The sequence below is a fragment of the Chenopodium album genome, chromosome 11 (genome assembly GCF_948465745.1).
Source record: "Chenopodium album chromosome 11, dcCheAlbu1.1, whole genome shotgun sequence".
NCBI classification, from domain to species: domain Eukaryota; kingdom Viridiplantae; phylum Streptophyta; class Magnoliopsida; order Caryophyllales; family Amaranthaceae; genus Chenopodium; species Chenopodium album.
Window position 1 is genome coordinate 2896783 of NC_137844.1, and position 13129 is coordinate 2909911.

Consider the following 13129-nt stretch of genomic DNA (forward strand, 5'->3'; position numbering starts at 1 on the left):
TTTTTTTTTTTTACACTTGAGATTTTGCATTATTCATAAGTTACCTTTGATTTAATTTTGTTGTATATTTTTGGATTTGTTACAATATCTAATTTTATAAACTATTTTTGTATAATTTTTATTATTACATAACTAAAATTATCGATGGGCAAAGTTGTTCTCGACAAATGTGCAAACACAAGTGTTGCATTTAAACAAACAAATGGACTATTTATGGTTTCCTATTTATGTGCTGAAGCGGAGCCAGGCCGAGCTACCATGGGGCCTGTTCGGCAAAACTAGATGTAGTTGTTGGCTATTAACTTTTGAGTAGTTGTGAGCTGTAGAGGAGAATGAGAACTGTTAAGTAGTAGCTGTTAGAGGTCAACTGTCAAGGTAGCGGTTTATACATTGAGTGTTTGGTGTAAAAATAGCGATTGAAACTATTATTATTATTATTATTATTATTATTATTAGTGTGACGTGTTATGTATCATATGTTTGATAATTTTAAATATTATATAGTATAATATATATTGCTAATAAGCAATCAATCTAAAAAATAAGATAGAAAAAAAATGCTCCTCGTAATAATGATAGTATGATTGACTTGAACGAATAATATTGAGTCAAAAAGATAAAAACTTCCAAAAAAAAAAAAAAAAAAAACATTAAAAATAAGGTTGAATGTTACTTTATAATTTCAAAAGCTATCTTTTTTAGCTTTCAACAACAGGTACTTAAAAGCTACATCTGCCTCTACAGCTACTTCACCAAACACTAATATTATTCTAAAAGCTAACAGCTAACAGCTACCTTAAAAGTTAACGCCGAACATGCCCCATATCAATAGTGGAGACAATTAAAGTCACTTGCAATTTTAAATTAAAGTTTTAGTAATTTTATATATAAGATATTACAAACAATTTTATTTATAAGATATTTATAATCTTAACGTTTTGATTTAATTTTCAGGGTTGTAATATCTAAATTAAACAAACCTATTAGAAATCTATTAAAAATAGTTCTTGTTTATTTTGTTTCCTTACAAGAAAAATTAAATGTTGTCAAAAATATATATATATATATATAAAGAAAAATCATTATTCTTGAAATAAATAAATAAAATTATTATTACGAAGCATATGGTTTTAATCACTAACTTTTATATGTGGCTGGTCACAACGTGTGATCAGCTACCATGAGGTTTCCCAATTAGTGATATAGGGGTTACTTTGTTAGTGTTGTAGCGGTTACTTTGTTATTTATGGGTTGCTCAATAAGTATAATAAACAGTGGCGGAGCCAGAATTTTTAAGTGAGGGGGGCCAAGATTATACCTACGTATATATAATTTCACAAATATTGAATTGATTACATTTACTTTAAAAAAAATAAATAATAAATTTTATTAGTTATAAGATTTGATCTCTTGACATCTTGCATATACTATCACATGGAAAAAATCAACTCCTGTACACCAAAATTTATGACAATTATGAGCAAATTTAATTAAGGAAGAATTGCAATAAACCACCTTTTATAACACTTTTTTTTGTGAAAAAACACCTTATAAAAATTTTCTTGTTAAAACACACCTAAAACCTTTTTTTTTTTTTTGCGAAGTAACACCTTAACCCGGTTTTCGGTGTTTGACCTGATTTCCAGGCGTTGACTTTGCACGTGTGGGTCACGTGATCTTCTTCCTTTATTTTTTTTTCTTTTCCCTCACTGCCACCACTACCTCACTGCCACCTCCACCAACAGTCCAACACCACCTCACCGCCACCACTAATTCACTACCACTCTCACCAACACCATCTCACCCAATAAATCTGCTCCCATGAAAATTCCACCCCCGTTCATTCAGCCCCATCCACCCAAAACCCCACCCCACCTTCTTACCCCCTTCCTCCATTGAAGCCCAAAAGAGCAAGCACATACAAAAAAAAAAAAAAAAAAAAAAAAAGAATTAAAGACCACATTGGTGTACATTGGTCTCTCGAAATTACTCCTAATTCCATCATTTAATTTGTGGACAAAAACGAAGAACCCTAATTTTTAATTACAAACCCTAATTTACAAAAATTCGAAAACCCAACATAATTTACAAGAAATTTCAGTAATTACAACAACTTACCTTACTCGAAATTAGGTTAATTGCAACAATTCACCCTTAAAAATGGAGTTTCCTTCGTTAATGGTGAGTAATTGGGACTTTGTTGGAGAAGAAGGGAGGAGAGAGAAAGTTGAATTGGAGAAATGGAGGGTATATTGGGGAAAAAAAAAGGAAAAGGGCGAATTCACTGGAACATGTGCTTCTCACGTGCAAGTCAATGCCTGAAAACCGAGTCAAAGGACGGAAACCAGGGTAAGGTGTTAATTTGCAAAAAGAAAAAGTGGTAATAGGTGTGTTTTTACAAAAAAAAATTTATAAGGTGTTTTTTTACAAAAAAAGTTGTTATAAAAGGTGGGTTTTTGCAATTTTTTCTTTAGTTAATATCTTGCGCCAAGGGGGAAGCCAAGGCCCCCACTGGCTTCGCCCTTGATAATAAGGGGTCACTTTGTCAATATAGTGAGATTATTCTATTAATATTATTACTCAATTATTTAATAAGCGGTCACATGGGGTGGTAAGACGTGCAGAAAACGGGTTTTGATTAGATTATCATTTTTATATGTTAATTCTAATTTTTTATTTTTTTTTCAAATTGTTCACATTTCCCAATTTAATATTGCTTGATTTAAAAAAAAAATTAAAATAATATCTATAAAATGAGATTTCTCCATTTGTAGATGATATGATTGAAAATAATCTGAGTATTTGCTCGAAGATTATCTAATTTTCGTTTGAAACTAGTCAATATATTTTAATTTTGATAACCAAAAATAATAACGCTTTCCAAAGACTATATCTAACTAAAATAATTAAGTATAGTCTTTGGAAACCGGTATTAAACTAGTCAACATTTTATTTTATACTCCGTATTAAATTTAGCTAATATTAACATCAGAGACGAGATGACTGAAAAACAAGGTAAAGAAGTGTCTAACAATGCATGTCAGATATTTGTATATGATTGGAGAAATAGTCTTTAATCAAATAAGCAAATTAATTAATAGGACTTTATGTTATTATTCATTAGCAACTTAAGACATACCAAATTATTGATTCCTTCGTGCACCTTATGGTACATTATTTCTACTAGCAAAATAAATACGTAGTTTATTAGTAGTCCCCGCTCCCTGAGTTGACTCCAAGTCCCAACTAGCTAAAAATGTAATTGGTGAAAAGTTTAGTCAATGGTGAAAAAATTATACCCCAAATTATCAATACGTGTGTATGGTAAAAATGATACCCTATATTATCAAATCCTCAAATGCTTAATAGTTTATAATGAAGATAGCTCACACCATGTAAAACACTAGGAAAACCTCTATGAGGAATACTCTCGTCTCATAGGATGCTATCGTATTCATATAGCTAGCAATATATTACATGATATAACAACACTGGATAATACATAAGATAGACATTAGCAAAAAATACAAGCTATTGGGAAAAAAGACTAAAAAAACAGAAACTATACAACAACAAAGGAAAAAGCCTATATAAACTGAAGTAATTATACTTGGTTTTAGAGTAGGTAGGAAGCCCTGCATGTATACCTTTTTCATCAATTTCTCCTGAGTCTTTGTGTTGATCTCTTCACTCTTGTTTTCGACCTCTCTTTCCTTCCAAAAGTTTCCATAAACCAATCATGATGTCGATCAATCACGTATATTTTACCAATGATGTAGCCTATTATAAACCCATTTACACACCCCAATGATTTGATGATCCAATCAATCAGCTTTGTGTCCTCTTCCGTCATCTCATCATTTGTTGACTGTTGTGGCGGTGATGGTGGCACGAAATCCTTCTTGCACTTCTCAGACAATGGAGCTCCACACAATGCCAAGTTCCCAGCAAAAGAACTATTGTCAAAAGTATTGAACTGTTCTCCTTCAGGTATTGGTCCAACTAGACGATTGTGTGAAACATTGAAGACCTCAAGAAAGTTTAGCGCTGTCAACTCTCGAGGGATCAGTCCTAAAAGCATGTTTTGCGAAAGGTCTAAGGACTCGAGGTCTGTAATGTTGGCTAGAGAAGATGGGATACCACCAACAAGATTATTGTTGGATAGATTAAGTGCTTGAAGTCCTCTAAGATTTCCAATTATCATAGGGATTCTACTAGTAAACTTATTGCTTGAGAAATCAATCACTCGCAATACAGTCAATATCTTTGTGTAAAACGTTTCACTCCCTTTATTTGTAATAGTGACAACGTGATTGTATTTCTCACCATAGAACCCATAGTCATTATACCCAATCCTAAAATAAAACCTAAAAAAAGAGTTGGATGAGTTTGACAACTTTTCAGTTGAAACTGTCATTGCAACCAAACTTTGAAGATACATAGATGGTAAGTTACCAGATAGAGAATTACATGACAAGTCAAATATACGCAAGTGATGAAAATCATGAACCATTGGACTAAGCAATGGAGTTGTTATCTTCCCATGGAAATGGTTATGCCTCATGACAAGAACTTGCAACTTGGGAAGACTTCTTAAGCACGATGGAAAAGTGTCATTAATACGATTTCTTCCTATGTCAAGTACCTCAAGCAAAGTACAATTGACTAAGGACTTCGGAAGCTTTCCCTCAAATCGATTTTTGCTTAAATTGATCATTTTTAAATTGCATGATTTTGGAAACATTTGAGGAATGGCACCACTAAATTTATTGCCTTGTATGTTTAATACTTGCAATGAATCACTAAGCTGATGACTAATGCAACTCGGAATCTTGCCCATAAGATTGTTTTTAGATAAGTCAAGGTAAACTAAAGATGTTGCATGACATATATGACTAGGAAGAACACCATCAAATTGATTGTTTGAGACTTGATAAACTTGTGTGGAGCTTGGAGGAGTTGGAAGTTGCCCTCTTAACTTGTTGTCATTGAGATCCAGCATTTGCAAATTATACCATGGGATGAAAACTAAAGGTTGTTCAAAACCCGTCAAAAGATTATTAGAAAGGTTCAAGATCAAGAGATTCTCTCTAGTTGCGTTTACAAACCATTGTGGAATATCACTTTTTATTTTGTTCCCTGTGAGAGATAATACTTTTAGCTCACCTTGAGAATGTAGGAACTCTGAGAATTCAGTCAAGTTGCATGAATCAAGAATTAGAATCTCTAACTGTAAAAGAGATGAATTGGTGTTTAGATCTCGAGGAAAGGTTAAGCTAACACCAGCCAACATTAAATTACGGAGATTTGGGAGTTTCAAAAATGAATCAAATTTGGCAACTGAGTCCCTAAATGACAATAATAATGAGCTAAGATTCACAAGTTTAGAAATACAGGGTGGGATTGGACCTTGAAACTGATTACCATATAGCTCTAAGGTGTGTAGTTGGGTTAGGTTTACAAACCAACTTGGTAGTGTGCCTGTTAACAAGTTTTTGCTAAGATCCAAAAGAGTGAGCCTAGTAGAGTTACACAAAGAAGGTAAAACGTCATTGCCTAAATTCATTTGGCTAAGGCGTAGTTGAGTGAGTGAGTTTAGTTTAGGCAACCAAGATTTCAATATTCTAGTATTCCCAACATTCGGCATGTCTGAAAGGCCTAAGAAAGTAAGGCTCAATAAGTTCATGATAGAATCAGGAAGATCATTGCTAAAATGATTGCTGGCTAGGTTTAGAACAGTGAGATTTGTCAAATTACCTATTGAAGATGGAATTTTTCCATAGAATTCACTATCTTGCAAGTCCAATCCAGTCAAAGAAACAAGATTTCCAAGCGATGCTGGCAACTCTCCTGAAAATTTTGTTCCACCAACGTATAATATACAAAGAGGACTGTTAGAATAAAATTCAGGAATATATCCTCCTAATTTAGGATTGAAAGTCAATGACACTACTTCAAGATTTGGTAAGTGGAAAATATTTGTTGGGAATTCACCCAACAAATTGCAGTAGTTCATTGAAATAGCCTTTAAAGAAGTTCGGTATCTTAAGATGAGAGGTACCTCGGATGATATATCAACCCTATCTAGATAAAGATGGGTTAAACTACTCAAATTATAAACCAACTTCAATAGACTCAAATCATTAAGTTTCAAATCTAACTCCTCATTGACAACCATAGGATTGCCATTAAAGGAAATATCAAGAAGAGAAAGATGGGACAATGTCGAAATTGCTAATGGTATTTGGCCACTGAAAACTGACCTGGAGAGATTGAGATGTGTGAGCTTGTATAGACGACCAATGTCAGAGGGGATTTGAGAATAATTGAAGTTATTATAAGAAAGATCAAGCTCACGGAGATGAATAAGGTTGAAAAGGGTGGTGTTGTGAGGGAAGGTGCCGTAAAGGCAACTACTACTAAGGTCGAGGCCAATCACATGACCCGTCTTCTCATTGCACTTGACACCATCCCACCTACAACAATCACCACTTATAGTTGCATTTTCCAAATGATAAGATTCATCATGCCATGATTTCACCTTTGGATATGCAAAAACAACATGAGATGATTCAGGGCAATCAAGACGTAAGCTTTTCTTAAAATGAAGCAATGCAACCTTCTCATGATCATGGCACAATGGTTTCGATTGCTGCAAGGAAGGGAGATTAGAATTAGCAACTACTAGAAATTTGATAAAAGGTAGTGGAAAATATACGATTACTAGAAGCATGTATTTAAAGCATCCCAAACCCATTTTGATAAAATTGTATATCTGATTTTGTGAGTGAGAAATTTTTTTACTGGCACATAACAACAGAGATGAGAGTAGCTTTTATAGCCATAGACGGTCACTTGGTTGATGTACATATGGTGATCATGATACTTGAAGCTAAGGATCAAAAGTCTACTAACAGGAAAGACGGGGCTTAACATTTGTCAAAAAACAATGTTGATTACTAAACCATTTAGAGAAGAAAAGATTAAAACAGAGACTTGACTTCTTTTTAGAGATGACAATAGTACAAGTTGACGTTTATTTACAAAGGAACTAGAATCGTAAATCCTCTAATCTTTTTTTGATTTCCACTAATATATATATTCAAAGAAAGTAACAGCATTGTCTAGGCTGTATCATTAGCTACTTTTGTTAAACATGCTTGTGCATACTTCCCTCTGATTTAAAAATATAACTACCTCAATCTTTCTGAAATAGTTTTTTCTATCCATATTTAAGGCAATAAAATTCCTTGTATATCGCTTACAAAAGTTCATTATGGGGTCAGACCTCTATGAGCCTCAACGTAGATCATCCCCCACTATTCTACTATAGCTAGAGAGCAAAGAGGATAGGTACTGCGATATTGGGCATCTTTTGGAAACCAATGATAATAGTTTTCCAAAGGCCAAAATTTTCCACAATTCAAATTAGCTAGTAATAACATCTTCTGAATTATCAAAAGAGACAATCGTTTAGAATGGGGCGAAGAATTTTTTAGCAATGAATCCTAGTCAATGGACTAATAGAGTAATAGTGTCTAATCAGATATGATGCGTGTGGAATTTATTTTATTTTTCATTCATAGTCAACTTGTATGATGTGTATGGAATAATTTGGGCATCAATTCGTCAAGATAAATTGTTAGGAATAAGTTTAGACTAATCGTCACAGGCCACATCAGCACCAATCTAGTGCACGTATGAACGCAACTAAAACCATGCGTAGCAAGCTTATCTCATGGAATATCATCTTTATATAATAAATAGAGTGGGGAGCTGATAGCACACAACAATCTGCATTTAAATAAAAAAAAAAAAGGAAAATGTTTGATTAACAGCTGATGCTATCTCACTTATGCACAAAGCAAAAGCCGGTTGACTGCAGAGAATCCATTTAACCGGTTTTGAAAAACATCAAGTGTTCCATTTAACCTTAATCGGAATGAATTTTCAAGGCCAACTTTCGATCCAATTCCACCAAACTCTTTGAAAATTTACGGAGTCTCCAAAAATCAAGCAAATATGCAAAGTATGATCTCAACTTGACTTAGATTTGTCAAGCAACAACTCCAGTCCTTGCCCGTGTTGGTGCTTCTTTACGAGTTTTGGATTTGAGTGAATAATTATAGTTTTCCAACAACCAGGAATTTCCACAATCCAAATTAGCTAACGTCTTTGACAATTATAAGAGACAAAGGTGAAGAATGGGGCAATTAATGACTATTTCAACAATGTCCAATCCTTGTCGATGAACAACTAGTGTTTTATCAAATAGGCAATGCAAAATGAATGATGTGTGTGGAATTTATGGTTTTATTCAATGACTAACGTACCAAGAAAAATTCGAAAATTTCATGGAAATTTCGATCAAGAAAGCTTACATAGTCATTACTCAATGGTGTAGTCAGCTACTCATCAGCTTGTTAAGCTTGAGCAACTGACCAAGTGATCAAAGATTGCTAATTTAAACTTTTTTTTTTAGCATTGCAACGTTGCTATTTGTACAATTTCCAAACACCTACAGTAAAATCGAGAACGATTTCCCTTAGAAGATAACTTTGCCAAAAGGCCCAAAATCAGGCATCAATTCGTGAAGAAATCCGAGCAATTAGTTCAAAATTTTTGCTGTCGGTGCATAATGAAGACACATAATTAGTAATAGAAACAGAACAATTTTTTTATTTTTTTATTTTTATTTTTTTTTTTTTTTTTTTTTTTTTTGTGAAGAACAGAAACAGAGTAGATAACATAAGTACTACATAGTAGATGATATCAATAAATTTGGATAAATGTCACATGTCAATATTCAGGTATTACGAAAATGCACCAGTAATGTTACTCGAGGTTAACTTATGTTAAACCTCAAGAAATTTAATTATTGATGTACAAATCAGAATTGATTAAGCACAGATTAAACAATATTCTGTTTATTGTACTTAACTACACTAATGTACAAATATATCATCTTATTTATTCAGCCAGATTAACATACTATAGTGGGAAAGTGATAGCAAACACTAAGACACATGAAGAAGAAAAAGGAAAATCCTTGATTAACTACTGATGCTATAACAACACTTGATGCTCAAAGATAAAGGCGGTTACATCTGCTAGTTCATCAGTTTCTCCTGCGCCTTGGTGTGGATCTCCTGGCTTTTGCATTCGTCTTCCTCTTTCCAAAAGTCTGGATCAACCAATGATGAAGCCTATCAACTACATAGACTGTCCCGAGGATAAAACCAATAGTAAACCCACTTACACCCCCTAAGGATATGATAAGCCAGTCAATGAACTTGGTATCTTCTATTTTCTCTGTTGGTGATGAAGGCAAGGAGTCTATGTTCTCGCACGAATCAAGTACTGGTGCACCACAAGGGTTAGCCAAAGGATGCCCACATAATGCTAAATTCCAATAATAAGAGCTTTCATCAAATGCGCTAAATTGATTTCCTTGAGGAATTGGTCCTACGAGATGATTGTGAGAGACATTGAATATCCCAAGAAAACTTAGCTGTGTCAGCTCCTGAGGGATCTTACCGGAGAGCATGTTTTGAGAAAGGTCCAACACCTCAAGTTCTGCAATATTACTCAAAGATGATGGAATACAACCAACAAGGTGGTTGTTGGATAAATTAAGTGCCGCAAGTCCAACAACATCCGCAATCGATCCAGGGATTCTACCCATGAAATTGTTGCTTGAGAAATCAACTACTCGGATCGGTAACCATTCTCCATCTTCAATATAACTTACGGCATAATGCCCATAATATCCGTATTTGTCGTTTTTGATGAACAATGAGCCACAAAATGACATATATATTCTGCCATTAATGTCGGATGTATCGAAGGGATTATCAGGTTTCATTGCAAGCCAACTTCGAAAATAATCTGCCGGTAACTCACCCGTAAGAAAATTACTAGATAGGTCAAATATACTAAGGCAATGAAAATCACGACCAATCACTGGAGTTGCTATCCTACCATGAAATTTGTTTTGCCCAAGGATGAGAGCAACCAACTTGGGAAGGCTTCCTAACCATGATGGGAATGTATCATTTATAAAATTTGTTTCAACATCAAGTACTTGAAGCAGTGAACAATTAACCAATGACTTTGGGAGCTTACCTTCTAATTGATTTTTACTTAAATCAATCAATTCTAGTTTACAAGATATTGAGAATGTATCAGGGATATTACCACCAAAACTATTATTTTGTAAGTTCAAAACATGTAAAGAGTCACCAAGTGTATCACCAATGCAGCTCGGGATCTTTCCACTGAGGGCGTTGTTAGATAAGTCAAGGTAGCTCAGAGAACTTGCATTGCAAATCTGCTCTGGAATAACACCATAAAATTGATTACTAGATAGATCTAAGGTAGCTAATTGGGTAAGGTGTGTTAGGTTCTTGATAGAGGAGGAAAGGTCACCGCCAAAGTCATTGTCATTAAAGGCTAGATAAATGAGTTTAGTCAGGTTACCTAGTGAAGGTGGAATTGATCCGGAGAACTTACACGAACTAAGGTTAAGAACATTTAAGAAACCAAGATTTCCAAGTGAAGTTGGTAGTCCTCCGAAAAATGCTGTATTACTCAGACTTAAATGTTTAAGATGTCTGCTAGACTGAAAATCAGGAAGATGGCCTTGTAGCCCCAAATTAGAATCTAATACAACTTTCTCAAGATTTGGTAGTTGTAACAGACCTGTTGGGAATTTACCAACTAGACTGCAGTTGCGAAGAGTAACAACTTTTAGCAAAGTTTGATTGCTTAAAAAAAAGGGCACCGGAGACTGTATGTGAACATTGTCAAGATGGAGTTGGCTCAAACAAGTTAAATTAAGAAGCAACTTCTCTAGGCTTAACAGATAAAGGCCATCATTATAAGAAAGATCGAGAACAGAGAGGCTAGACAGTTTTGAAATTTCCCTAGGAATTCGCCCCCCTAAACCCGATTCAGAGAGGTTGAGGCTTGTTAATTTGTACAGAAGACCAATGTCAGAGGGAATTTCAGAGTAGTTGAAATGATTATCAGCTAGATTGATCTCTAAGAGGTGATCAAGTGAAAAAAATGAGCTATTTAGAGGGAAGGTGCCATAAAGGCAGCTACTACTAAGGTCAAGGCCAATGACATGACCCGTCTCCTCGTTACACTTGACACCATCCCATCTGCAGCAATCACCACTAACAGTTGCATTTTCCAAATGATGATCTGATACATCATGCCAAGATTCCACCTTTGGATATGCAGAGTGGGATTTTGAGTTTGTGCAATCGAGAAGAAAGGTACGCTTGAAACCAAGCAATGCAAACTTCTCAGTGTCATGGCATAGTGGTTTTGTTTTCTGCAAGGAAGGGAGGTCAGAATTAGCAAGCACCAATAAATCGATAACAGGTACAGAAAAAGAAACTAAGACAATCATGTACGTAGACCACCAAAAAGGCATGGTGATATAAGTGTATATCTGACTTTGTGAGGGAGGAATTTTAATTGGCAAATAACAAAAGAAATGTGAATTGGTTTTATAAGAATAGACAATCACTTAGCTTGTTTGAATTTATAGTGAGGACACTCGATGTTAAGGATTACAATTGATGAGTCCACAACTCCACTAGATGGAAAGACAGGGCATAGCACTTGCCAAAAGACATTGAAAACGAAATCATTGAGAGAAGAAAAGGAAAGAACAAACGAACCAAACAGAAGTAGACTTAATATATCTCCTGAGATTACTATGGACTATAGTACAAGTTGGACCAACACAAACCAGACGTTTACTTACAAAGATATTAGAAATATCAATCCCCTAATCTTTTTTATATCCAAAAATATATTTGCCAAGTAACAACATCATATGATTCATATCATTAGGTACTTTTAACATGTACTTCCCTTACTAACCATTGATAATGAATTCCTTATATCTAGAGTTATTGGAGTCGGAACTTTATAAGCTTTATTGAAGATCCTCTCCTACTACTTGTTAGAGAACAAGGATGATGATAGATATTGAGATATTGGGCATCTTTTGCTTTGAATTAGTCAACATTGTTTCCTTTCAGCACATTTCCAAAGATCAAAAATTTCCACAATCCAAATCAGCTAATAACATCTTCTGATTCATTGAAAAGAGACAAACGTGAAGAACGGGGCTAAGAATTTTCTAACAATGTCAATCCTTGTCGATGGACTAATAATTTTCAATCAATTCAAATAGGAAAGTTGTATGATAGCGTGTGAAATTCATGTCTTTATTCATTTACGTACCAATTTTTTTTAAAAAAAAATTTTTAACAATCTGCTAGCTGAATTTCAAGAATATACAAACACATGAACTGAATGATAAAGCAAGAAAGTCATGAATTTTTAGGAATAAGCTTAGATGAAAGGTCACAGGTCACAAGACTCACAGCAGGAATATATCATGGAAAATGCACCAGTAATCTATATGAGCATTAGAAACTAGACGAATGTGAAAAACAGGGCAAAGAATTAATTAATAGTACGAATGATTGAATAGAATAATCTTACCTTTACCACTTCTGCTCAGAACAATCTCGCTTTCACGTAATCTGAAAATAAACCCACCTTTTACCCCATTGGAGATTATGAACGGATTAAATTAGGGATTTTTTTTCTGGAAATTGACAATTATATTCCAAGTGATATTTAGTGGGTATAGAATTTGAAAAGGTGACTGAAATTCATGGGGTTTTAATGGGGTAAAGGGATTGAAAACTCGAGGAAAGTGGGGTGGCATTGGCACCGGCAGGGAAGGGGGGTTAATTCAGGTTGGGGATCGGGGAAGAGGTTAGGGGAAAAGGGCTGAAAGGGCATTTTATAATTTATTTATTTTATAATTTATTTTCTTTTTTTTTTATTTATTTAAAAATTAATACGGAGTACGTAGTACATCAAGAGGTAAAATTGAGAGTGATTAGTGTAACCTTAAAAAACCGGTCAAGGGACTTATATAAGAAGATGGGAGTAAAATATTGGATTGTTTTCATATTACATTATTACGTAAAGGATAAAGGTAGAATTGTTTTGAACACAATTGGCTAATTAGTAGTGTTGTACGATTTGGGGGCGTTTTGTATGACTAATGAAAATGGAGTAGAAAGGAAACAAA

At 34.3% G+C, this 13129-nt stretch overlaps 2 protein-coding genes across 2 annotated transcripts; both read right to left on the reverse strand.

Annotated features, from left to right (window-relative positions):
- Positions 1-3655: 3655 nt before the first annotated feature.
- LOC145568078 (receptor-like protein 6) lies at positions 3656-6757 on the reverse strand. The gene has a single exon (XM_081627514.1). The coding sequence runs from the start codon at positions 6755-6757 to the stop codon at positions 3656-3658; it is 3102 nt and encodes a 1033-aa protein (XP_081483640.1).
- A 2361-nt stretch (positions 6758-9118) lies between these two features.
- LOC145568079 (receptor like protein 27-like) lies at positions 9119-11419 on the reverse strand. Its single transcript, XM_081627515.1, has one exon. It carries the CDS (start codon positions 11417-11419, stop codon positions 9119-9121), a length of 2301 nt encoding a protein of 766 aa, XP_081483641.1.
- Positions 11420-13129: the final 1710 nt, after the last annotated feature.